The sequence below is a fragment of the Chamaea fasciata genome, unplaced genomic scaffold (assembly GCF_029207755.1).
Source record: "Chamaea fasciata isolate MVZ Bird 193981 ecotype frontalis unplaced genomic scaffold, bChaFas1.0.hap1 SCAF_5, whole genome shotgun sequence".
NCBI classification, from domain to species: domain Eukaryota; kingdom Metazoa; phylum Chordata; class Aves; order Passeriformes; family Sylviidae; genus Chamaea; species Chamaea fasciata.
Genome location: NW_027094090.1, coordinates 67,350,342 through 67,373,305, shown reverse-complemented (window position 1 = coordinate 67,373,305; position 22,964 = coordinate 67,350,342). Strand labels below are relative to the sequence as shown.

The 22,964-nt window shown below is 45.4% G+C and overlaps 1 protein-coding gene across 1 annotated transcript in view; it reads right to left on the bottom strand.

Annotated features, from left to right (window-relative positions):
- The window catches only part of CACNA1C (calcium voltage-gated channel subunit alpha1 C), a 449,625-nt gene that overhangs the window by 106,559 nt on the left and 320,102 nt on the right, over positions 1–22,964 (bottom strand). Inside the window, exon 11 of the mRNA XM_066184282.1 lies at positions 6,399–6,489. Within this exon, the coding sequence (XP_066040379.1) occupies positions 6,399–6,489 (91 nt within the window). The remainder of the gene's footprint in view (positions 1–6,398; positions 6,490–22,964) is intronic.

The following is a 22,964-nucleotide window of genomic DNA, read 5'->3' as shown; positions in this document are numbered from 1 at the left end:
AACCATATCTTCATAAGGACTCACAAAAGCTTTTAGATATCAGCAAGAGCTGTCAGAAAAAAACCCCCAGCATCACAGAAATGGACTTTACTGTGCTTCTAGGCTATATACAACTTTGGAGAACATCCAAAGACCTTCACTGGGTGCATCTCACAGATTTTAGCTCTGTGAGAAGGCAGTCCCGGTGAGACGTGGATTCTGTTTTGGCGCAATGTGGTTGCGTTCGTGCAGTTCCTGGTAAAGTGGCACAAAAAAGAATCTACAGAAGAGCCTTAGGAAAATTGGATCTGTCTGGCAGAAAACTGAGTTGGTTTGCTATTCAACAGGCTTTCCTACAGGCTGGGAAAATAGGCCAGCATTTAAGCATTCAGTAAATAATCTTGCTCTGCCTGTGGCAAGTCACAGAATCTGCAGCAGGAAGAGAATTCCGTGAGGGCATGCTACTGTCCTGTAGACACACACCTAGAGCTGGCTGTGAATATCAACAGCACCTGGCTCAGAATAAGCTGGAGAGCAGCATCTGAGACTGACACATAGGGGTTGATCCTGCGAGTTTTCCTGCTGAAGTCAGCAGTGGTTTCAGAGCTTTTGGCAGACTTTTCTTCCCTGAAAAAGCTCTTGACGTGATGGGAGCTTCGGTTCCATCACATCACAAGGAGCCCACCTTCTCAGAAGGTGAAAACCAGTGGCAACTACAGCAAACCTGCAAGGAAACTTTCACCTTTACCACTGGCTCCTATGCTGATTATTTCAAGAACTGCACAGGAATTAATTTCCATGCCAGAAAAGCGCCAAGGGAAAAAAAAAACCAAACCACTGACCATTCAGCTGCCAGGGAAACCTTCCATTGCTCATAAAACTTTCAGGACACACTGTTTTCAGCTGGAAAGCCAGTGTAGGTTGTTCACTTCGGTTTATCCTGTTTTACTGTTTGAACTGTCTTTGGTGGAAAAAGCAATTGAACTGTCCCCCATATGCATGGAAATCCTGGCCAAGGCGAAAATGCCAAGTGGGTTATTGTTTCAGTGAAAGCAGATAATTTTAAGCTCTCTTCCCCTTTGAGCTCAAGTGCTTCACTTTTCTATCGAGGCTCTATGGAGCATTAGTTTCCACAAAGGTTTTTTTTTTTTTTTTTTAGCTAATTCATATGTATAAAAGCAAGCTCTATTGTGGCACTCCAGATCTGTATGGTTGTATCAGAAAATTAACACTCTGCTCGTATTGGGAGATTATACATGCTGACACTCTGCACAGAACAGATTACTCCTGATTGTGAGCAACAGCCTGTCCTCAGGAATCTGAGTCCTGCACAGCAGTGACCCCAGAGGCTCAGGGAAATTACTGGCTATTGGGAAGCCCCTGGATGTTGGAATATCCTGTAAACAGAGCCCCACTGCTCCTGGGTCTGGGTTTGCCCCACTGGTGCCTGCTGCAGAGGAAAAGTGTTCCTTTCAACCCTGAGGCAACAGGTTACGAAAGCTGTGACACATCAAAACGAGATAAGTTCCACTCCCAAACGCTGTCCTTGGGGATAAAAGCTCTCGTGCTCCCGCTGCAGGGCAGATGTCAGCCCAGTACAAGGCAACACCGTGAACAGGAATAATATACTGTGGAAGTTGTGGGAGGCGTTTCAATGTCCTGTGGAAGCCTGCAAAACCATTTTCAAGTTCAGATGCCTGATAAAGTGATCAGTCCCTCAGGAAGTGAACCGGGCTGTGCCACAGCTCTCCTGCTGCTGGCAGAATTACACCAGAAATTATTATGAATTAAATTGTGGGGTTTTGTTTTGTTTTTAGTTCTAAAAAATTGGATTTACACAGCAACTAAAGAGAGATCAGATGTCAGATTCCTCCTGAAACTCCTGCTGGTTTGAAGGCTGGCATTACTCCAGACAGGACAGTTGATAGAGGCAGTTTCTGTAGTGTGGATATACCAGAGAAATAAAAGCTTCTTTGAGACAATTTATCAGGAGGCAATAGTTTGTGTTTGAGATGCACTCTCCTGATCTCACATGGCATATGTCTCTGTGGAGCTGAGAAAGGCTGTCAGGGAAGAGCTCCTTTTCCAAAAGGCACATTTGAGCCTGGCTTCTCAAGCAGATCTTTCTGTCAGTCACAGACCCAGCCTTCCAAAACTCCACAGATTTTAAAAGAACAGAGAGAATGGTGAGTAATTCTAAGTTGCCTTCAATGAAAAGGCTTTTTCTTTCAGTCTCCTGGGCATCTTTTTCCTTTCATCAGGGGTGCACTTTGATGGCAAGCTCAGCCTGTAGCTGTAGCGGTGGTGCTGGGGTGGTTAAATGCCCTAGGCAGCCTGATGTCAATAAAGAAATAAATATATTGCCTTTGACTTGAAAGCCCCACGTTGCTTCAGTCATGTCTGGCTGCAGCCTGCCCAGAGCAGCCTCTGCACTCTGGGAAAGAGAGTTTATAGCAAAGCAATGGGGACTCGCGGCCACGGGATGTTGATAAAAAATATTGAGACTCATCTGCAAGAGATGAAACTCAACAACTGGACAAAAATCTTGGCAAACCATTCCAACTGCAAAGACAGAGAGCAGATGACTGCTCAAAAGGCCAGGCCTAACCTTCACCTAGAGCAAATCAGGATGACACGACTACAATTGTTAATGCTAGTACTCAGAATCTAGTACTTGATGAGGAACCTTTTCAAAAAGCTCAACTGACTTCCCGCATGAATTTCCGCTGCTCTTGAACACTGGGACAAATTCTGATTCTTAGTCAGGTTCCAGTAAAAGAACACACTCCTTCAAATAAATCCTTGCTTACGTTTTATACGTTCCAGAAGGAATATTGACCTGTGGGGGGGGTTTGAATGAGGACTCAGTAAAAAGAAAAGTACTTAATACTTCTTGAAAGAATGAGAGCTGGTTTCTCTGTCTGCCTAAGTGTGTGATACAGCAACAAAAGAAACCAGAAAGAATTCTGAGTCTCAGAAACAGAGGCAGGTCTGAATTGGCCCGTAACTAAGAAATTTGCGGATGCACACGCTTGAAGCAAACCCTTTACAAAAGCAGGCAGCATTGGCAAAATTCATATCTCGCTCCAGGATTTCATATTCAATGATACAGCCATTCATTTTCACGGAGGAAGGAGCCTATCCATCTCTTAGAGATGAAAAGCAATCTGAGGGAGGCCTTGAGGATCTCAGCTGGCCTTGGGTAAGGGCTAAACAAACCCTTCTCAATAACAGACTTCAATTTGCCTGCTATACATCACCCTTTTCCAGATGAAGTGAAAAGTGGCAAGGAAACCGTTTATCTCCCTGAATCTCACATGTCCTGCTCTGCTGAAACTTTGGGCCCCCTTTTAACATTTACAACACCAGAAGAGGGAACGAAGCTCTGTTTTGCTGTAATTTTCCTAGGTCTTTTTTCCCTAAAATATGTTGGACTTAGCCATCCCTTCTTCCTAACGCCAAATCAGGGTACTGCCATTCTCCTGCGAGCACACCGGGCTATTTTAAGTAAACTCCATTCTAAGTCATGATTACATTTAGAGTTGGGTTTAACTTCGGCCCTCCTGGCCACATTCCAGCTAAGATAATTGTGTTCTGGTTGCCAAAATTCCCAAAGCAGCTTCGGTGCAAAACAAGTTATCCCTCACACAAGCCCTTAAACACTTGTGCCTGCTGTTTTTAAGCACCTGTCACATTTTACCCCGAAGGTGGCTGAACTCTAATGCTGCGAAAACAATCCCTGCCTTTACAGTTCATAAAGTGCTTTAGGACCCTTTGGGATTAAGAACATTAAATGACTGCAAGCTGTAATATTAAAAATACATGAAACCTTAGTGTAACTGCTGCCACTCTTTCTGGAACTGTGTCCACACCTATGAGGGACTTTACTCTGACTTATTCTGGGGAATGAGAACTGGCAACACAGAAAAGCACAACCAGTCCAGGAGGTTCCTGGAAAGCAATGGTGACAACTTTCTGACACAGGCAGTGGAGGTTCCCTCAAGGAATGGTGTGCTGCACAACCTCATACTAACAAACAGCGAAGATGTTGGAGATGTGAGGGCTGGGGTCAGCTTCGGCTGCCACTCTGGACCGGATGAGCCAGGCTGGTCCATTCCAACCCGCCCCATTCTGTGATTCTGTGAACCATAGCTGCAGAACAAAGATGGTTCTCCAAAGGGGATCCAGCTGATGCTTCCTGTAGTGCCCCAAGAGCTCAAACAACTTGGTGGGGTGCCAAAAAAAGGGCTACAACTGCCCCAGTGCTGTGAACACATCTAGCCTGGTTCCTGCAGGAAAGGGCTCATAATCTAAACTAAAAGGCTCAGCAGGTTCCCAACAGCAGGCAGGGGAAGGAGAGCGACCACAAAAAATTCCTCCTGGGACTTGTAAGTCACCGACTGACTCTTAAAGGAAAGCAGGGATTGAAATTACAACATATTCCACATATTACATCTGTTAATGCAGATCACAGAATCACACAGAATTGAATAGGATGGAAAAACCCTTTGAGATTGAGTCCAATCTATGACCAAACACCACCTTGCCAACCAGACCGTGGCACTGAGTGTCACATCCAGCCTTTGCTGAAACACCTTCAGGGATGGTGACTCCACCATCTCCCTGGACAGCCCATTCCAATGTCCAATCACCCTTTCTGTGAAGAACTTCTTCCCAATGTCCAACCCAAACCTCCCCTGGCACAGCTTAAGGCTGTGTCCTCTTGTCCTGTTGCTGTTCCCTGGGAGCAGAGGCTGACCCCCAGCTGGCTGCTCCCTCCTGTCAGGTGTTTTAGAGTGATGAGGTCTCCCCTGAGCCTCCTCCTCTCCAGGCTGAACACTCCCAGCTCCCTCAGCTGCTCCTCACAGGACTTGTGCTCCAGACCCTTCACCAGGACTCACTCCAGCACCTCAACATCCTTCCTGAACTGAGGGGCCCAGGACTGGACACAGCACTGGAGGTGCAGCCTCACCGGTGGCCAGTCCAGGGGGACAATCCCTGCCCTGCTCCTGCTGGCCACACCATTCCTGGTCCAGCCCAGGTGCCTTCTTGGCCACCTGGGCACACTGCTGGCTCATGTCCAGCTGCTGCCAGTCATAACCCCAGGTCCCTTTCTGCCTGCCCACTGTCCAGCCACTCTGTTCCCAGCCTGTGGTTTCCTGGATCCCCCTTTTGGCTTTTTAGGGATGGGTGTCACATTGTCCAGCTTCCAGTCACCTGGGACCTCCCTGGTGAGCCAGAACTGACTGATATCAAATAACAGAGAGTGGCTTGGAGAGCTCTTCCTCCAGTTCCCCATCACCCTAGGATGGATCCCACCTGGTCCATTCAAGCAACACCCAAGGACTCAAGATAGCTGACAGGACAGAACCTCAAAATACTCCAGCGTGGTACAAGCTATAGCACTGATATTTTCAGGAAATTTGGAGGTAACAAAGTATTGCCCCACAGCCCAAAGTCCATTCTTGTTTAACTAATGCAAAAGGGAATAAAGGACTCCTCTTGCCTGTACTTGCTCTCTGTGAGGCTAAAAAAAACCCACACCACGTATTATGGCATTTCACAACTGCTATCTCACACGTTCTTGAGCATCTCCACTAATTACAATGGCGCAGTTTCAAGTAGGCATTAATCCCTCCTAATTGCTGCATTTCTTTGTCACTACAGTACTCAGTTCAGCATCTGAAGGGTGTAATTCAGGCTCCAGGATGGGAGCAACCCTCAATGTATTTCTATCACAAGGCACTGCAAAGCGAACGAGAATCTTTAGAAAAAATTAAAATAGACCAGTCGTTTCCACCCTTCAGGCTACATGTACTGGTTTTGAAAGTCTACCACCAGTGAGGGGTTTTAAAATAAGAATCCTGTTATCTGACGCTGTTTTACACTACAACCATACAGACCCTGAGCTTCAGAAGGCTGAAAATGACTCTTATTTTTGGGATGTGTCTTTCTCATATACTATTTTGCACAGACCAATTTGATTGGTGACACAAAGGCAAAACCTCTTCAATCACATTGGTCAGAGCAGAGGGACATCAAGAAGAAGTCCCTGCTAGGGAAAGGAATGAAAACATAGGTACAGTTTACCAAAACATTTCTCCTGTTTACAGAAAATTCCCTGGGAAAAGAATTTCAGAAAACCAAAACATCTCAGGCACGGAACCATGGCTACAGTTTTCCACCAGTTCCTCTTTTAGATATAAAGGAAAAACCAGCTCTGCTCATCCCGGGCCCTCTGTCCCTGCGTGAAACGAGCGATTCCTCACTAATGCATCGCAATTAAGACAAGAACCTGGATGGAGAGATCTTCAGCCTCTCCTTTGCCCCCTCCGTGGGTTTCGTTCACTTTGAGGAGCCTGCCCCATGCTCTGGCTGTGCCCCAGCCCCGTGCCCGGGGTCTGTGCGTGGGTACTCACGCCAGCCTGGCGCCGCAGTTCTCGCCCTCCATGTCCGCGCCGGGCACGTTGTCGGTGTTGACGGACTCGGTCTCGCTGGTGGGCATGCTCACTGCAAGGGTCAGAGGGAGGAAAAAGAGAGGGGTGGCCATTAGAACCTCTGAATGAGTCCTTGACTGAAGGAACTGGCTCCGTGAAAAGACCCTCAGCTGCAGCTCCTGAGGATTAAACGATTCGCTGAGCGAGTCTAGTGCCTCCCTGCGCAGAGCAGGTCGGGCAGGTAGACTTCAGGAACATAAAAGCTACTCAAACGCCAAAGAAAAGGGAAGAAGCAGCTGCTCTCCTTCTTTCAGAGTCAGTTCCTGGAAATTTTATGAATGAGAACCACTGGAAAGTAAAAAAAAAAAAAAAACAAACAAAAAAACAACCAAAACCTGACAAAACCAACAATAAGCTTTTGTTTGATTCCATCGAACATTTTAGAAAAATGTCTTTTTACCTGCAGCAGCCTAACCAGCCCTCCCTATTCTTTTGTGCAATGATTAGACTGCAAATAAAAGGTACCAGGATTGAAATGCATGCAGATAAACAGCTTCTGTTAGCATGATAGCAAATACCACATGAAGAATACTGATAGCTCATCTGTTATTTACTATCCAGGAATGTGATTTAACCTTACACCTAGAAACTGGACCTAGAGGTACAAGAGAGAAATTGAGACTCTCTGACCCACTCAGATATTACCAACAAAGGAGCTAATGAATATGGGCTATGGAGCAGCTTTATATTGACTCTCACAGCTAAGAACTGGACTGAACCTTCCAGGCTTTTACAGAAGCACCATGGGACAAACATCAAGTGAAAGCAACCTCAGGTGTGAACCTCTCTCATCTAGATCCAAGAACCTGTTTCTAGCTGTTATCAAACCTCAAGGTTTTTCTTTGCTTCTACAGACCATAAAACATCCCTCCAACCCACACCATTTGCACTTTCCCAGATGCTCACAGCTCCTGCATAAGCTCCAATCACTCTTGATACATAATCATTCAGTTAAAGGCAGGAAAATGGATGGGATCCAGTATGTGTCCTGTTCCCTCCTCACCCCTTTTGGAATACACAAAAATGAAAAAAATTATACTTCAGACTGAATGATGGAGGAGTTAAATAGATCTCCCAGGAGCCTGGTAAAACTTCAGGACATGACCTAAGCTAGCTGTTGGGTTCATATCTCAGATGAGGTTTGACAGCATGTGCTGTTAGCTGTTGGAGAGATTTCTGATAGCCTGTAGGAATGTGTAACTCAGTAGTAAGAATACGTCTGTTTGTGGGTCATTGGTGCAAAACGAGCCAACGTAGAAGAAATAGGTTCTGCATTTCAATTGGGCAGATGCTCATGGGGCCAGGGTCTTCTTTCAGGGGGTAAAAAGGCATCAGAAGGTCCTTTCAAAAACATTCTGGGTTAATGCTTTGAAAGCATTACGGTAGAAATGTCCCTCAAAATCTTTCCTTCATCCCATCACAGCAATTCACATACCTCCAACACACTTCTTGGGAAATTTAAAGTTCTTGTACAGTGTTCTTAGGACCACATGGAATAATGGACTCTCTAGCACTGACAGAACTAGGAAATGTGGTACTCTAATGCTGCCTGCTCCTTTATGGAGACAGATGTTTTAATAATCTTGTCTATTTGGAAAGACAGATTAAGGAATAAACTGAATTCATGTTCTGATATACATGAAGCAGTCAAGTAAGCTATGAGAAAAACAACAACACTCAAAATTAAATTTCTTTGTCCAGAGTAAGCCCTGCAGGAATAAAACCAAAACGCTGATATTTCACAAGTCAGTTTGGGAGATGAGGTAAAACACTTCCAAGACACATTTGAGCTTACTGTGAAGACATTAGCACGAGATTGATTTGCAGAGCAGCTTTTTACGCTGAGTGCATGAAGAGGACACTGCACAGGCAACAGGCACAGCCAGGCACACACATGCAGGAGAGCACAAAGCTGATTTATAGGCCAGTCTGCACAGAGATATACAGACACACAGACACGTGCAGTGTGGACACAGAGTGCAACATTACCATGGCTTTCTGTGGAGTGACTAAACCAAGCAAACTTTCCTTTCTTCTCATCAGGCAAACCAGCTGGAGGGCTTCCTTTCACAGACAAGATGGTCAGTGTCAAGTACCAGGAACAAGACATCAACAGAGAACATGCAGCCAGTGACAGGCGAAAGGAAAAAACAGGGAACTCAGCTTACACATGATACCCACTTCCGTCTGAAAACTTAATCGTGTGAGTTAAAAGTGCAAAATGCAAAACAAAGGTGTACAGAGGTATGAAATATCACTAGCAGATCATCAGACCACAACTCCCATTTGCTTTCTGTTCTTTTTTTTTTTTTTTTTTTTTTTTTTTTTTTTAATATCTGTCTCCTGAGAACATGAACTTAATGAATTTAAGTGTCATATCCCAGAGACATCTTAGAGTGCACCTTGTACTTCCCTGACCTTACTGCTGCAGAAAGTCAAACTTAGTGAAGTGAGAGGTGCAGGTGCAGTGGTACATGGGCTGAAGAGACCCCACGGATCCCTTTGCTGGCACCACCTCACAGCAGCTCATTACACCTCCCCGACGGAAAATGTTAAGGGCAATCAAAAGTGTTGGGATGGTGTGAAGTGTTAGAGGAACGATGGTCTAGAGGACAAAGGTCAGGACAGAGGGGACATTAGGGCTGAGTTCCCCAATGCTCTCAGAAGCACAATCTCTTCACCTGGCACCTCACGCCACCTTCAGGATGATCAGGTGTGCAGTGCTGTGAGGTTCAAACTGTGGCTCAATGTGAGAGGAAGCAGAGCAAATACAGCCCAGATGGCTTTCTTATCTGCCTCAGTTCTCAGAGAAGCCAGACCCTGCGCCCACACCCTGGCTCCAGCCTAGAAACAAGGCAGGCACTTTTTGCAGTCCGGGTAATTAATTACTGGAGCCGTGTACCAAGAATGCTGGTGGTAAATCCACCACAGGAATGTTTTAATCAGGAAGAGATGTTTTTTTTTTTCCCCAAATGGTGGGCTCAAGTCCAGACCAGAGTTGTGTTTAGGACCATGGCATACAGACAACGCCATCTCAATGGCCATTTCCTCCCTGTAATTTTGGGAGCTGAGACAAAGGCAAAAAATATGCAAAGGCTGATACAAATCCTGGTGGCTTTGCCTACATGGGAATCTCCTTTTTTTAGATTTACCATTGTGTCCACAACTCACTGGGATTGATGAAATCTCCCATTAGTTACATATCCTCTAGGTAGCATAGATGGCAATTTTTTAAAAGGGAAGCAAACCAACTTTTTAAAAGCAGGCAAGTATCTCATGGTTTCAACAGAGTGCAAACCTCAAGGACCGATAGATATTCTCTCTCCCGTTCCTTTCGAAGCCTTTGCACTTCTTACATCTTGCCACAGTGTGGCTCATCACCGAAAGCAGACTTTTTCTCCCGGACTACCTAAACTCCGATTTCACATCACTTACATGTAGCATCCCCGCAGCAGTTAAAGCAGCAACAAAAGCTATCCAGCAGCTTCCTCAAAAAACAAACCTGAAAAATGCTTCGTGTGTTGTGTCAATTCTAGCTCTGAGAGCTAAAAGGCAGAGAAAAATAAGAGCAGAGCCTGCAGTCCGTGGCTGGCTGGACAGATGTGCAAGACCCTTTGAGAGCTCCTGTTCCATGTCACTGGCATCAAGCACTGATACCAGCTCTGCTCTTGCACTAACATATGTCCCTCCTCTGATGAAATGCCCCATGGGCATGCCATGAATTATTGGATGGCAGCTTGCCAAGAGAAAGCCAACCACTGAAACCGAAAGCTGGCACAAGAAAATACCCTTCTGTGCGGCCCTGAGACAATTTTTCCCTCACACCCTTGGAGAACAATGTTTGCCTCCCGGTTCAGAAATATCGCTTCTACTGTCGCATCTTGCGTTTGTGAAATGCTTGTCATCTTGGCAGTGGAAGTAATTTTAATATTCAGATTTATTTCCACGGATTATATAATGCTGTCACACTTCTTGCTGAATCGCACTTTAATACTGTGACATTTTAAGCCTCAGAGGCAGTCATGCTTGGGCAAAGGATGCCCAACTCCAGAAACGCAGGCAAAACAAACTTTTCACAGATTTAAATGGGACGTGTTACTCCACGACTTTGCAGATCTGGACATTAACTATAAAACTGGGTATATTGGAGGTTGACTCCCCCTCTCTGATTTAGCTGAGTTCTGCTACAGAGGCAGATAGGTTCCTACCACAGATTTTCTGAATGCCATGCTGGTGTGTCCCTCGGTTGCACGGACAGGTTAAAAAAAGACATTTACTTTAAATCCTGACTTGAAAAACAGCATGACTATCCAGCAGAATTCATAGTCAAAGAGCCTCGTAGAGGGTTTTCAGATTAAAAAAACCAAGAAGACATTTGATTGACTTTTATAATACGCTCACTCAGGCTCTGATACGCCAATGTCTACTGGTAACGAATTACTTCGCAAAATACGGGTCAAAATATTTTGACCCTTTTATATTTCCCTTTTGCCCACACCGGCATTTGAGGTCAGAGGGCCCCGAAGTCACCTGCCCACCATTTGACTTTACTGTGTCACCTTGGCCACATGACCAAGCTTTCCTACATCCCTGTTCAGTTCCTCTGCCCGGGGGAGGTTGTAATTCTGCCCTCACCTTGCCAGCCTCTCTGAGAGGTGCAGATGAAACACATCACGATAAGTGCTAAGCACCACACTTACTACTGATGCTAATGTCTCCCAAGCGGGGCTCGGCACGACTGTAAAGCAAATCTAAAGAGCAAAGTAGCCCTGTGAATTCTCCAGCTGGGATTTAAGAATTCCCCCCCCCCCCCCCCCCCCCCCCATCAAGCACAACAAGAATAAATTGCAATACCCAGGCTGCTTCCCTGAGCAGTGTGTGCATCAAGTGAATGACTTTGTCTCCAGTAAAACCCTGCTTCCCGTGGTGCTTTTCATGCCCATCATTTCATGAATGAGTCTATGGGCAGCTGTCAGAATATCAATTGACTCCCTATTTTTTTTTTTTTTTTTTTTTTTTTTTTTTTTTTTTTTTGGTGGAGAGCTCTCATTTTAATTAATATGTGAATATTGCCTAGCTTTCCTCTTCTGCCTGTTTTGAACATGCTGCACTCATTCATCTTATTCATTAATTTAAATAAGATACAGCTTTCATTCTGCTCCATACATGCAGTGCCTTGGGAACAATCAGTGGCTGTGTTCTTGAATGCAGGCAGCATCCAGAAGATAAACTGCAGAGGTAAGACATTAGTTTTCCATGGATGTCCTGATTTTGTCAGGAAAATGTAGTAGACGTGACTGGGGAATTCTTGAGTGTTTTCTGCTTTGAAAAGGAGCTCTGTGACAGAAAAGCTTTTACAGGAGGAGAAGAAAGGGAACTTGAACTGTGTGTAGGATCTTGGTGGTTGTGTGCCTCCCAAACTTAGACAAGGTGTCAATAAATCTAGCACAGTAAAAAAAATACCCAGAAAAATTGTGGAAGTGCTTGGAAAAGTCTTTTCCAAGGGCTCAGAGACCAAGACTCACAGCAATGGACAACACTTTACACTATATTACATTAAACACACGTAACACAGACACTTTGCACAACCGAATTTTGGATTATGCACAGATGAATGCGACGGTGAGGAGGACGAGCTGGATTCACGCTCCCACTGAGGGTCAGCCACAGAGCACAAGGACAGTCATAAGGAGCCAGCAAGCGATTGCCATTTTCATCCCCTTCAGTTAGACAGGAAAAGGCTTTTGGTCAAAACACCTTTCCACCCATGAAAGGCACCAGAGGCTCTGTGCAGCGACAAGACCTGTGATTACACCAAGCCTGGGCACTGGGCTGCACCACAGAAGCTGATGCAGAGTAAAACTGCCTTGCTGAATGGAGCAGCACCAAGTAGGAACGCTGCCAATACTGAGATGGAGTATTGTATCATCAAATGTTTCATTCATAGACACGCTATCTATTTTACTGTATAAATTGCAAAGTATATATTTTATTTACAAAGCCTTGTTTTAACTCGTCCTTCTCCCCTTCCAGAGGGTCACCATATGCCCAAACACATGTTGAGGGGATATAGCTATGGGCTACATAAATTACACCTTACCTACATAAATTTATACCTTACAGAAGGAGGAAGGGAAATGTATTGTACTGAGTGAAATACATTAATTGTGCAGACCTGTGATTAACAGATCTGTCATCACCACATGCAGATGACTGCACACCTATAAAAGCATTACCTCGCTACTAATCCCTGGGATTTATTCCACTGTAACAAACTCCTCAGCTCGTCTGAACAGCTGCCATTTCCCCTCTTTTTACAGCAACATTGACAGTAATATGCTGCATTCCATAAATATTTGTTCATTGCAGCCAGTGAGCGGAATGCACATTGCACAGAGGACCAAGTAACAGGCACAGCCAGACTCCTGGCCCTGCCAAGTGACAGCATTTGCCGGTGTCACACATGCTCTGCTCTGGATTTCAAAGGGAGAACCGAAAATCTCTTTGCATTTCCTGCTTGAAGGACAAAGCTTTTCTTTGCACGACCGGTGGTAAATATCTCGTAAGAGCAAGGCATGGGACGCACCCAAAAGTAGACTTTGCAGAAAGGAGTCTAACTCTGAGCTGAAAAGGGCAAGAGGGACAGTGCCCCTGGATAACTGCTTGTGCTGCTGAGCAAACACCTGAGTCTGCTGTGGGAGCCCATTCCAGGCACAGAATCTGCCTGCAAGAGCAATGCAAGAAACTCTCCCAATCCCTGCGGCTGAAGGAAGACAGATCGGCTGGGTCACGGGGTGACAGAGGTGCCACCAGTGCACACCCTGAAAGATGTCTCTCTCCTGAATCTGGATCCTCCCGTGACCTCCTAAACTGATTTCCTTGTCTGATAAATGACTTGCACCGTTTGCCTTGCTGAGAGCAACAACTGAGGTGCCAAAGTGCAAGGCATTTATTTGCCAGGAGATGCTTTATAGGGTTTCTTGTGCCACTACAATACTTCTGAGCAACGTCCCCGGTTCCCCACAAAATTCTGAAGCAATTCAAGGATGGACAGCCGAAATGAAGGAAAGGCAAAACTACTGAGGATCTGACTCTCTCAACAGCATTTTGAACAAATCACAACGGCACATTTGTAAGAGTTCTACAAGTCCTCTCTCTCGCATTCTTTATGGTTTTTAGCAGAGGAATTAAGGACAGGCAGCGGTGCCATCGAGTGCTCCTGAAACAACCCCACAAAATTATATGTGGGCACAAATAGCAGGAGCACCTCACTAGAAAATCAGGATTCCATTATTGCAGGTGACTTAGAAATGGGGGCGTGAGAGCTGTAGATAAAGTGCTGGGAAGTGATACAAACACCGATCACGAACCAAATAACTCATGACCAAGGAAGGGCCCTCGAGACAGTAAAAACAACTAAAATTCCCTCTGCTTTTTTGTGCCTCTGATAATCATGAAGTTACTCAAATTTCTCACTGGGCATTGTTATGAATGAAAATAGGCAGGACAGAGGTTTTAAGCACCAATGTGGCTTTAAAGCAGCCCACGTGCTGCTTTCTGGGAGACTTCTGCATCAGCCCAGCCACACAAATATACACCTGCATGATGGGGTGGTAACTCTGATCAGGGTCTCTGCCTCAGCAGCAGCATCTCTGCTCTTTCAGTGCACGGCCCTGTGGATCCACCCTCCCTGCAGAGTCTGGGAGAAGCAAAAAGAAAATTACAGCAGCTACTTCCAAGCTGATCTGCTCAGGCCATCAGAAACTCTCCAGGGAGTCTAGGTGCCTGCATTTCACCTGGACTGCTGAGCTTCAAAGCGACTGAGATGCAGCTCTGGCTGATTTATGACGTTCTTGCCCGTTCAAAAGCCATTTCAAGGTGGGTTGGGTGATGCCTGAGAACTTGGTGAGTGGCCTACAGTTTGTGATCCAGAGCACACGAGAGGAGAGGCTGGGACAGCAGGGACTGTTTGGGTGGTGCAGTGGGTGGGAAATCATGCCCTAGTAACTTCTAACGGGCATTTTCCCCAGAGGAAGCTCGCACAACCCTACAACCAGGGAGCTTTAGGCAGGAATTGTGCCGATGAGAAGGTGTATCCTCTCTGGTAGAGAAGAAGGAAACTATTCTCCGGGAGGCTGGCTCCTGTTGGCAGAAAAACCAAACCAAAAAAAACCCCAAAGAAAAGTGAATGTGAGGGAAAAACTGGGCTGTCTGATTTCAAAGGACAGGCAGAACAGCTGGAGAGTGACTGGGACACAGGCAAAGAGACGGTAGGAAAGAAAAGGCGACTGAGAATTTTCATCTGAAGCACCACTCTGCACGCTGGAAGAGTAGTGTGTGCTCCCCGCATGAGGGAAAAACTCCATTTAGGAGTAGTGTTTAAAATATTTAAGCATTAATCCTATGAAGAGAAGACAGCAGCAAGGCCCTGTCCATCTGAGCAGACAGCGCCTGGCTGAGATGAGCTCTCAGCGAGTGGAGACATTTTCTAATAGCAGGATTCACGTGGGATGTGTGAGAAGGCTCAGGGATGATGCTTTCCTTGACAGCAAACAATCGAGCAGTTCAGTTCACTGATCTGTTGATGAGATTTGGGTCTCTCCAGAGCCAGGGCTCTGTGAAAGCCCCTTGGAGTTGTTTTTTTTTTTGCATCACACTGAACAGATCCAATCCAGCCTCGTGACCTGAAATGGAGCTCACCTCTCCTATTCCCAAACATCCACAAAATCCTGCTTTGAAACCCTGCTCTGTTGCATTTCTTCTGTGCCTAGTAAACAAAATGGTTGTGATTTTGTGTGCTGCTGCTGCTGCTGCATGTGGTGTCCTTTCAGACACTTTGACTAACATAATGACTAGTCTGATACTAGACACTGTCATCACAATATCATATGAGTCAGAAGCATGAGACATGCTAGCTGGGCAGGCTGTGCACTACTGTGCAGCCAGGAGAAAAGCAAAAATTGAACTTAAAGAGCCTTGCCCTTCAAGTCAGCTTGTCAAAGGTGTGATTAAAGCTTCTCTACCTCTTGAGCAAGGCATTGAGAATAGGCTAATGACTGTGAGCCAAAGAAATGGGCATTTTATAGTGGCCTTGAAATAACAGACTCCTGGTTTGCAAATACTTCCAGCATGCAGGAGAGCGAGGGACTGATAACAACAGCTTGAGTTAAGCTCAGTGTGGGCAGGTGTTATGCAAGCTTCCCTCACACAGCTGTGTTAAAACAAGTCGTTCGTGACCCGGCACAGCCCTGTTGTTCTGCTCCTGGTTCTTCAAGCAGCCACGAAACACACTTAACATCTTGATCTGTGAGGATCCAGCAGCTCTGCCACTGCATCCTAGTTCTGATGCTTAACCCTTCTGCTACCCCAGACCAGGGGTTTTAATGTAACATCCTCAGCCTGATCCAAAGGGACCCCTCTCCTTGGGTTCACTGCAAGTCCTCTACAGCTTGAACCTAGAGGGACATGTCTGAGTGCAGCCCTTCCTCAAGTGGGAAAGGAGAAGAGGGCTGCATCATGCCGTGATTCGTGAACCTGGTAAATGGGAATGAGGAGGTGGGCAGCCCGACAACCACCTGTGGGCACTAAAGCTGAATTTGAATTCAGGCCTCAAGGTCTGAACGGCCGATTCTCTAATCTGCTGTCCTGTCTCTACCACCCTGCTAACTGAAGAGCTGCTGCAATCAGCAGGCAGGCTCAGTGCCACAGCTATTTTCAGTTCAGCTCCTCAGTTGGAAACATTTTCCTTCCCCCGCCACCCCTCTAGGCTTGATGTTGTCTCTGAGATAACTGGCGTGGAGAGACCTGCTTTTCTCCCCGGGAGCAAAGACATGCTGAGGTTTTTATCCCACCAGCAGACTGTGCTGAGTGGATGGGGAGTTTCACCCCGTAAGCAGAAGGGAGCAGGCACAGGGTGAGGATGTGACTGCTGCTCCCTTGGAGCTGTGCCTGCACCAGGGTCCTGCTGCGGGCTTCCCAAAGCCCTGGAAAGGGCTGGGTGCCATTCACAGCTGTCAGCTCTCCTCAGCTGCTCAGCCCTGGCTGCCAGCTTGGTTCCATGTGTGCCACTTCAGCTGAGTAATGTCACCGAGGCTCCCTGCCTCCGAGCCGTGCCCCAGGAGCTGCAGCCACAGCTCACTGCACAGCTCCACCGCGCTGCCTGTGCAACAGCAGGGCCACTGTCCTAACCCTGTTTTGGTTTTGTGCTTAAACCAAAACACTTCTATCTCCGCCTTCTTGTGTGCTTGCTTGCGAGTCGACTTCAGCAAGCAATGAACCACTCAAGCTGCCTTGCCGTGAGGGATGGCTGAGGCGGAGGAAATGAGAATTTCCTCAGCAGAGCTCTGCTAGCACTCCTCCTGCACCCCCTCAGTCTGCCCTGGGCTCTTCCCAAACACAGCTCCTGGTTCGGGCTTCAGCATTTACCTCTCTGCACATGAATCTTGGAGTTCTAACATAAAATACGCAAGGGAAGACAAAGAGATTGGTCATGATGAGTACACAGTTGGACAAGGAGGAAAAAAGCCATCACACCAGAACAATTTCTGTTACAGCTGGTTCCAGCACACTCTTTTAAGACATTCAGCTTACAGGATCAGTATTGAAGGTTCGACTCGTGCTAAACTTTTCCTACACGTCTTTGGACTCGCCACACTCAGCTGCCTTTTCTGAGGCACTGGATGACATTTCTGACACCCCATCTGGGATATTCCTTCCAACTATCACACTGCAAGAGTAAAAGAAGCCTCAGCTGCTGTACTTGACCTGCCAGTTCACAGTGGAAGTCTTGGGTATGATGAGGTGTCTAAATTGGCATTAGATTAATGTCTTTAGTCAGCTGAACCCCATCTTCACCAGTTTGGATTTCCTGTGAAAAGGAAATGCATACAACATACTTCTAATTTCGGTATATACAGTGCCAGACACACTGTGGCTTTGATCTTGGCTGACATCACTGTAACAAAAGTGGTTCTCAGCCCCAGCAGTTGTTTCTAACTCAAAACACATGCTTCGTGTCCCTCAGCTACCGTTCCTGAACACCACAGCCCCTCTCCTGACAGTCTCCATACCACATCAAAACAATGCTCAGGATTTCAGCTATCAGTCCTGCTCACCAGCGCTTTCCTCTCAGCGAAGAGGCTCTTGAGACCACATCTGCAATGGTAACTTACTTTAAAACACTGACCATGGGCCATTTTCACTGACTTCAGCAGGAACTGCAGAACACTCCGTAGTTTTTAAAACCACTTTTTGAGCGTCCTTGCAAAGATTTAATAGCATGCTTTAGGCCTCTGCTTAAAAAAAGGAATAAAAAACGGTCTTGCTCGATGAATATTCAGCTTGGGAGTTTGTGGCATTTCTTCCAAAAGTTTTTCTGTGGAGATGCTGGTAGCAAATGCTCTCCATGCCTCTCTATGCGTGGGGAATAAAACAATTTATCAGCAGGTATGGCAAAGGCAGCTTTCTCACACACTAACGTCCTCTCTTGAGGAGCAGAACCAGCGTCAATGGATTAATCTTGACAGCTTCAAGAAACACTTGCCAACAGGGCAGACAGAGATTAATTTATTTGCACCAAGGCGTCTTCCCCAGCTCTAAAAACAACGGATTCCCTCTAAACCCCTGCCTTCAAAGGTGCTTCCATGTAACAAACCGGTACTATAAGAGAATTCCTACATCAACACAAGCCTCTCTTCTAGCAGGGAGAACAGAGGTGTTCTCTCATCAGTCAGTCTTTGCTGGGGAAAAAGCTTTTATAGTGGATGAATTTATTGCCCTATCAACATTCATGTCAGTCTCTACATGCTGCAGCTGCTCTCACAGCACCGCTCCAGCAGTTCCTCAGGGCAAAGTTGTTTGTGCCTCAGGACGCAAGAACCAGGGAAGGGAGGAACTGGAAGGACCTGTGAGTTGAAGAAGACAAGCCAAATTCTCAGCTGCGAGAGAGCAAGAGCACGTGTAGATCATCACAAAACTTTTTCACTCAGAGGGGAAGAGTTTTTTTTTCCAAAGATGTAAACTACAGTAACCTGGAAGCTTATCTAATTGCTGGAACCTCTGAGGCCTGCGAGGGAGCAAGCAGAAAAAAAAAATGAGCCTGTGGGCAAAAGTTAGCAGAGTTTTGGAGTTTGGTCTCTCTGCTGGCATCCATTGTCCTGTAGATTTCACAACTTCCCAGTTTTCCTTTCTGTCTGTCTCAAAGGAGGCTTTGAACGTGAAACAAAGAGCAAACAACCATTTGAAAACCTTCTTCCCCTTCCTTCCCTGCTGATAAGTTACTGCTGTGGTAGGTAAATCCCACCTAACCCAACAAGATGTTAGAGCAGTGTTAACAAGATGTTAACAAGATGTTAACTGGACCAAAGAGTCCAGAACAAGATTTCACCCCTCTCCAAATATCACCCTGCATACACATATTTCAAGAATCAATGCTGTAGCTGAAGCAATTTAAAGCACGATTTAAACCCCCAAGTTTTAAATTTCACTTTGTTGAGAAGACTAACTTTTTTTCCCAAGTATTTCCTCCTGGAAAGGGAGAAATACAAAACAATCAAGGATAAAGATCTGCTGCCTCCAAGTTTTTTCACTCACAATAAAAAAAATAAAAAAGGAAACAACATATGAAGAGAGTCGGGAAGAAAATCTACTCTCAGTTTTGATTTTATTCCAATAGGAAAAAGTCAAATGTTGACATCAGAGTTTTGTTGACATTGATGGAAAGGTGGAAGAAGAACCACCTGAAAGGATCTTTTTTGTTGTTGTTATTGAGCTGCACAGAAACTCTACAATGAAAACGATGCTTGGAAATGACAGCTTTATTTTCCCCTACATCCCTGAAGAGCATTGCCCTGTGCACTCTGCTACCACAACTACCTGCAGGGTCACTATAAAGCCTCACAAACGCTCTTTTTTATATTTTTTTTTTCCTTCTGATATTTATATATATATAGCTTTTTCTTTCTAGGATATCAGAGTTTACCTGGATCTGATCACACATTTATTTCAGTACAGTTATGGAAAGCACATGCTTGGTGATGACAGTGGGTCGAATTCATGCCAGAATCAACTGCATTTTAGCCAGGCGAATGATGCACTGGGCAAACAGCACTCAGTGGACTCCTGACTGCTGCAAGTCATTTCAGACCCCAGAAACCTCATGCTCTCTCCTTGGTGGATGCCAGTTACATAATATTGAAGTCATGTGTGAGCAATGAGAGGCCCCTGTGCTCCAAGACCTCACACTGGGCAACTTTCCTGAGTGCTGACATCAGCATGTTTTGTTACTGACCTTGGATGAAACCCGTTGGGGCTCAAGTCCTTACCCAGGCAAAATCCCCAGGAATTTCAGAACAATTTTTTTTTGCCTCTAGGAGTGATTCAGCCTAATGTGAGAACTAATGTCCTAGAGAAGCTTTTTCTAGGCAGCAAACTAATTATAGGCTCGAGCTCGACATCTGTAGCACAAACCCGCGCTGAATATTGCAACCTGAGCTTCTCTGTGAAGAGCCGCACCACAGAAACAAAGCTGACTTATCATTTACAAAGGCCTTTCATTAGGTGTCCTCAAACTCTGGCATTTATACTAAGAGCAGCGTATGAAGCTGCTTCAAACGATGACAAGGCAGGAAAATGCCACTGGGACAGTTTTCCACTGGGCACAGCACAGAGCTGGGAGCTGCTGTCACCCCTGTCCAAGCAAACCATGTGTTGGAACCCTCGGCACATTTACACGTGGATATTTTCCCCCTAGAACAAGCTGGTGGCACAGGGTACACCAAAAAGCACTTCTTTTGTCCCTCTGTCCCCAGGTGAGAGAGAACAGATCTGTCCCAGTTACCAAACTTGTGCAGTACCTATCAGGTGGGCCCTTGTGAAATGCCTACAAATTGTTGGCACTGCAGTTAATCTCTTCTTGGTCACCAGATGATTGTTTTCCACATCAGTGGACAATGATAAAAGCAGGAGAGATTGGGCTTTCTTCCTCTTTAGACGAGGTGCTGACAGATAATAAATCATTTTACAAGACTGGCAATGATTTCCTTGTATTCAAATAGGGAAAGCAAAATGCAACCACGTTCTGTGATGGCTTTCTCAAGCCATCAACTGGTACTGGAGGAATTAAATTAATAAAGGTTTCATTTTCCAGCCTGTGCCTCTAAGAGCTATTGTTAAGACGATCTTGAGTTCCATCCAATGCCCCCGTGGGGGTTTTTCTAAATTGCTTTTTGACAGTATCTGTTCCTGCCTGTCAAGGGGTGGTTGTCCATGTCCTTCCATGTGCATGTAAAATACACGAGGACACGGTCTGTGGATGAAACTGGAATAACACAGGATGAACTAATTTGCTCTCGACAGACAAGCTGAAGTATGCTCTGCTAAACAGAAATTAACTCAGAACAGCATCTTCTTGCTCATACACTAAGAAGACAGGGGTTTTAAGGCAGCGAGGGTCAAGATTGGATGTAAAATAGACACCTTTTAAATATCCACTCCCTCATTTTCCCCTCTGCATGTTCCATGTCAATTCCCCAGTTGTGCACTTCGCCCATCACATTTCATTGCAGGAGATGGACCCGAGAGTATTTTAGGCCACCTTGACATTTTAGCTTGTAACGCAGTCTTTGAAAATCCTCCCTACCTTAAACATTATCCCAGAGCACCGTGATATTTTATTTCGGGCTGAAAGTAATAGGCCCCTTGCTTCTCAGTACACCAAACACACCATTTGGAGGTCACTGAGCAGGCTGACGTACGAAATTATTAAACGCTCAAATAGAACAAACGTACAAATTGAAGTTGGTGCTCTTTTATCTCGGTGTCATCTTTGTACACAAAGCTCCACATCACTAACTTTCCCACAGAACTTTTCCACAGAATTTGGTGGGTATTTTGTACACAACCTCACTGAAATCAACACATTCTCCTTGAGGTGCATTCATTGACTGCGCTAAAGGAAGTCAAGTCAACAGAAATTGGACAGATAAATCCTAAAATGCCTGGACCTTCAGGGACAGGTGGTCATCCTTTTTCCCCCCTTACATAATAGAGTCAAACTACTGTTGGAGATCTTGGGAATAAAGCCCTGTTTGGGTTAAATTACTGAGGCTTCTATTTCCAGAGCTCTAAAACTCTTCCCTTCTATTTAAGCCCTTCCCCCTCTTTAAACTACCATCTCTCCTGTTCTCATTTATGACCTGATGTGCAGAAGCTCAAAATGTTTCCATGAAAGGCACAGATTTTCCAGAAGCTGTAATGGCCTAAGAGGTACCAACCTCCTCTGAAATTTTGCCTTTTCTGCTGAAAACGTCTTCCTTGTCTCAAAGTATTTTTTTTTTTCCAGGGAGGACTCTCATAAACCTGTGATTAAATGCAGTCTAATTCCTAGTTATGGCGATGCTCAAAAGTAACAGTGGTTGAAAGAGTGAGACAAAGCCTGTAGACCACCAAAAAGTTAGGTTGTCATTGATTCTTTAGAGGCAGTGAACTCAGATGTTCACAAACATTTCCAAAGATCACTAAGGCACTATGGCAATGCTCTGAAGGTGAAGATTGAAGGCTATTTCTTTTTAAACAGCTTAATTTTTAAATATATATTTTAAACCTGCCTCTATGTCTGTACTTTTTGTCTTCACTTGTGCACTATTCCCACCTCAACAGAGGCATAAATCTGCATGTACAGACACACACCTTCCATTATTTAACGTGCCATCTGAAATATGATTTTGATAGGCAACACATTGATTTGTACTGGGTTTTTTCCTGCCGTGCTACACGAAAACTTAATTATCCACAGCCATCAGTTCCATTACAACAGGGCCTTGAAGAATGATCAGACTTTTAATTTTAGTAGGGTAAGCTACCTGCAAATCAGCTCTTGAATTTACAGCACCGTGTTGGATGTGACTTAACAAGAACAACAAATTGTCTTGAATTTTGGAAGGTCTTTACAAAGCAGTGGAATTTTTTTTTCTCTCTTTTTAGGGACTCTGTTGACATTGGGGAGGTGATACTCTCTCTGCAAATGGTGGCACCAAATAGAACTGAAACAGAAGGAAACAGAGGGAGGACAAAACCCGAGCAGCTCAGAAACATCAAATTACTTCGCCCTGCCCATTCATAGATTATTTGTGGCCCCACTGCAGTCTGTGGGAGTTTTGCTGGTTAATTTCAACAGGAGGAGAATCTGGCTTGGATTGAGGTTTCCTGCTTCTGCCCACAGCAACAGATGCATTCCAGACCACTCTGAGGAAGGGAAAACAAAAGTGCAAATTCCCAGTAACTGTGGCGACAGGAGGGACGGTTTTCTTCGCCACGGCGTAATTTTGAATTCAGTGGCTGTCGTGTGACATGACGTGTTTCTCCCCTCTGTCAAAATAATTCTTTCTTCCCGTGTGGAAGGCACGTCGGGGAGAGAGCACAGAACAAAACCATCAACTCAAACAGCCCCCAGAAGCCTTTTCACGTTTCCCACCTCACATCTGTCACAAT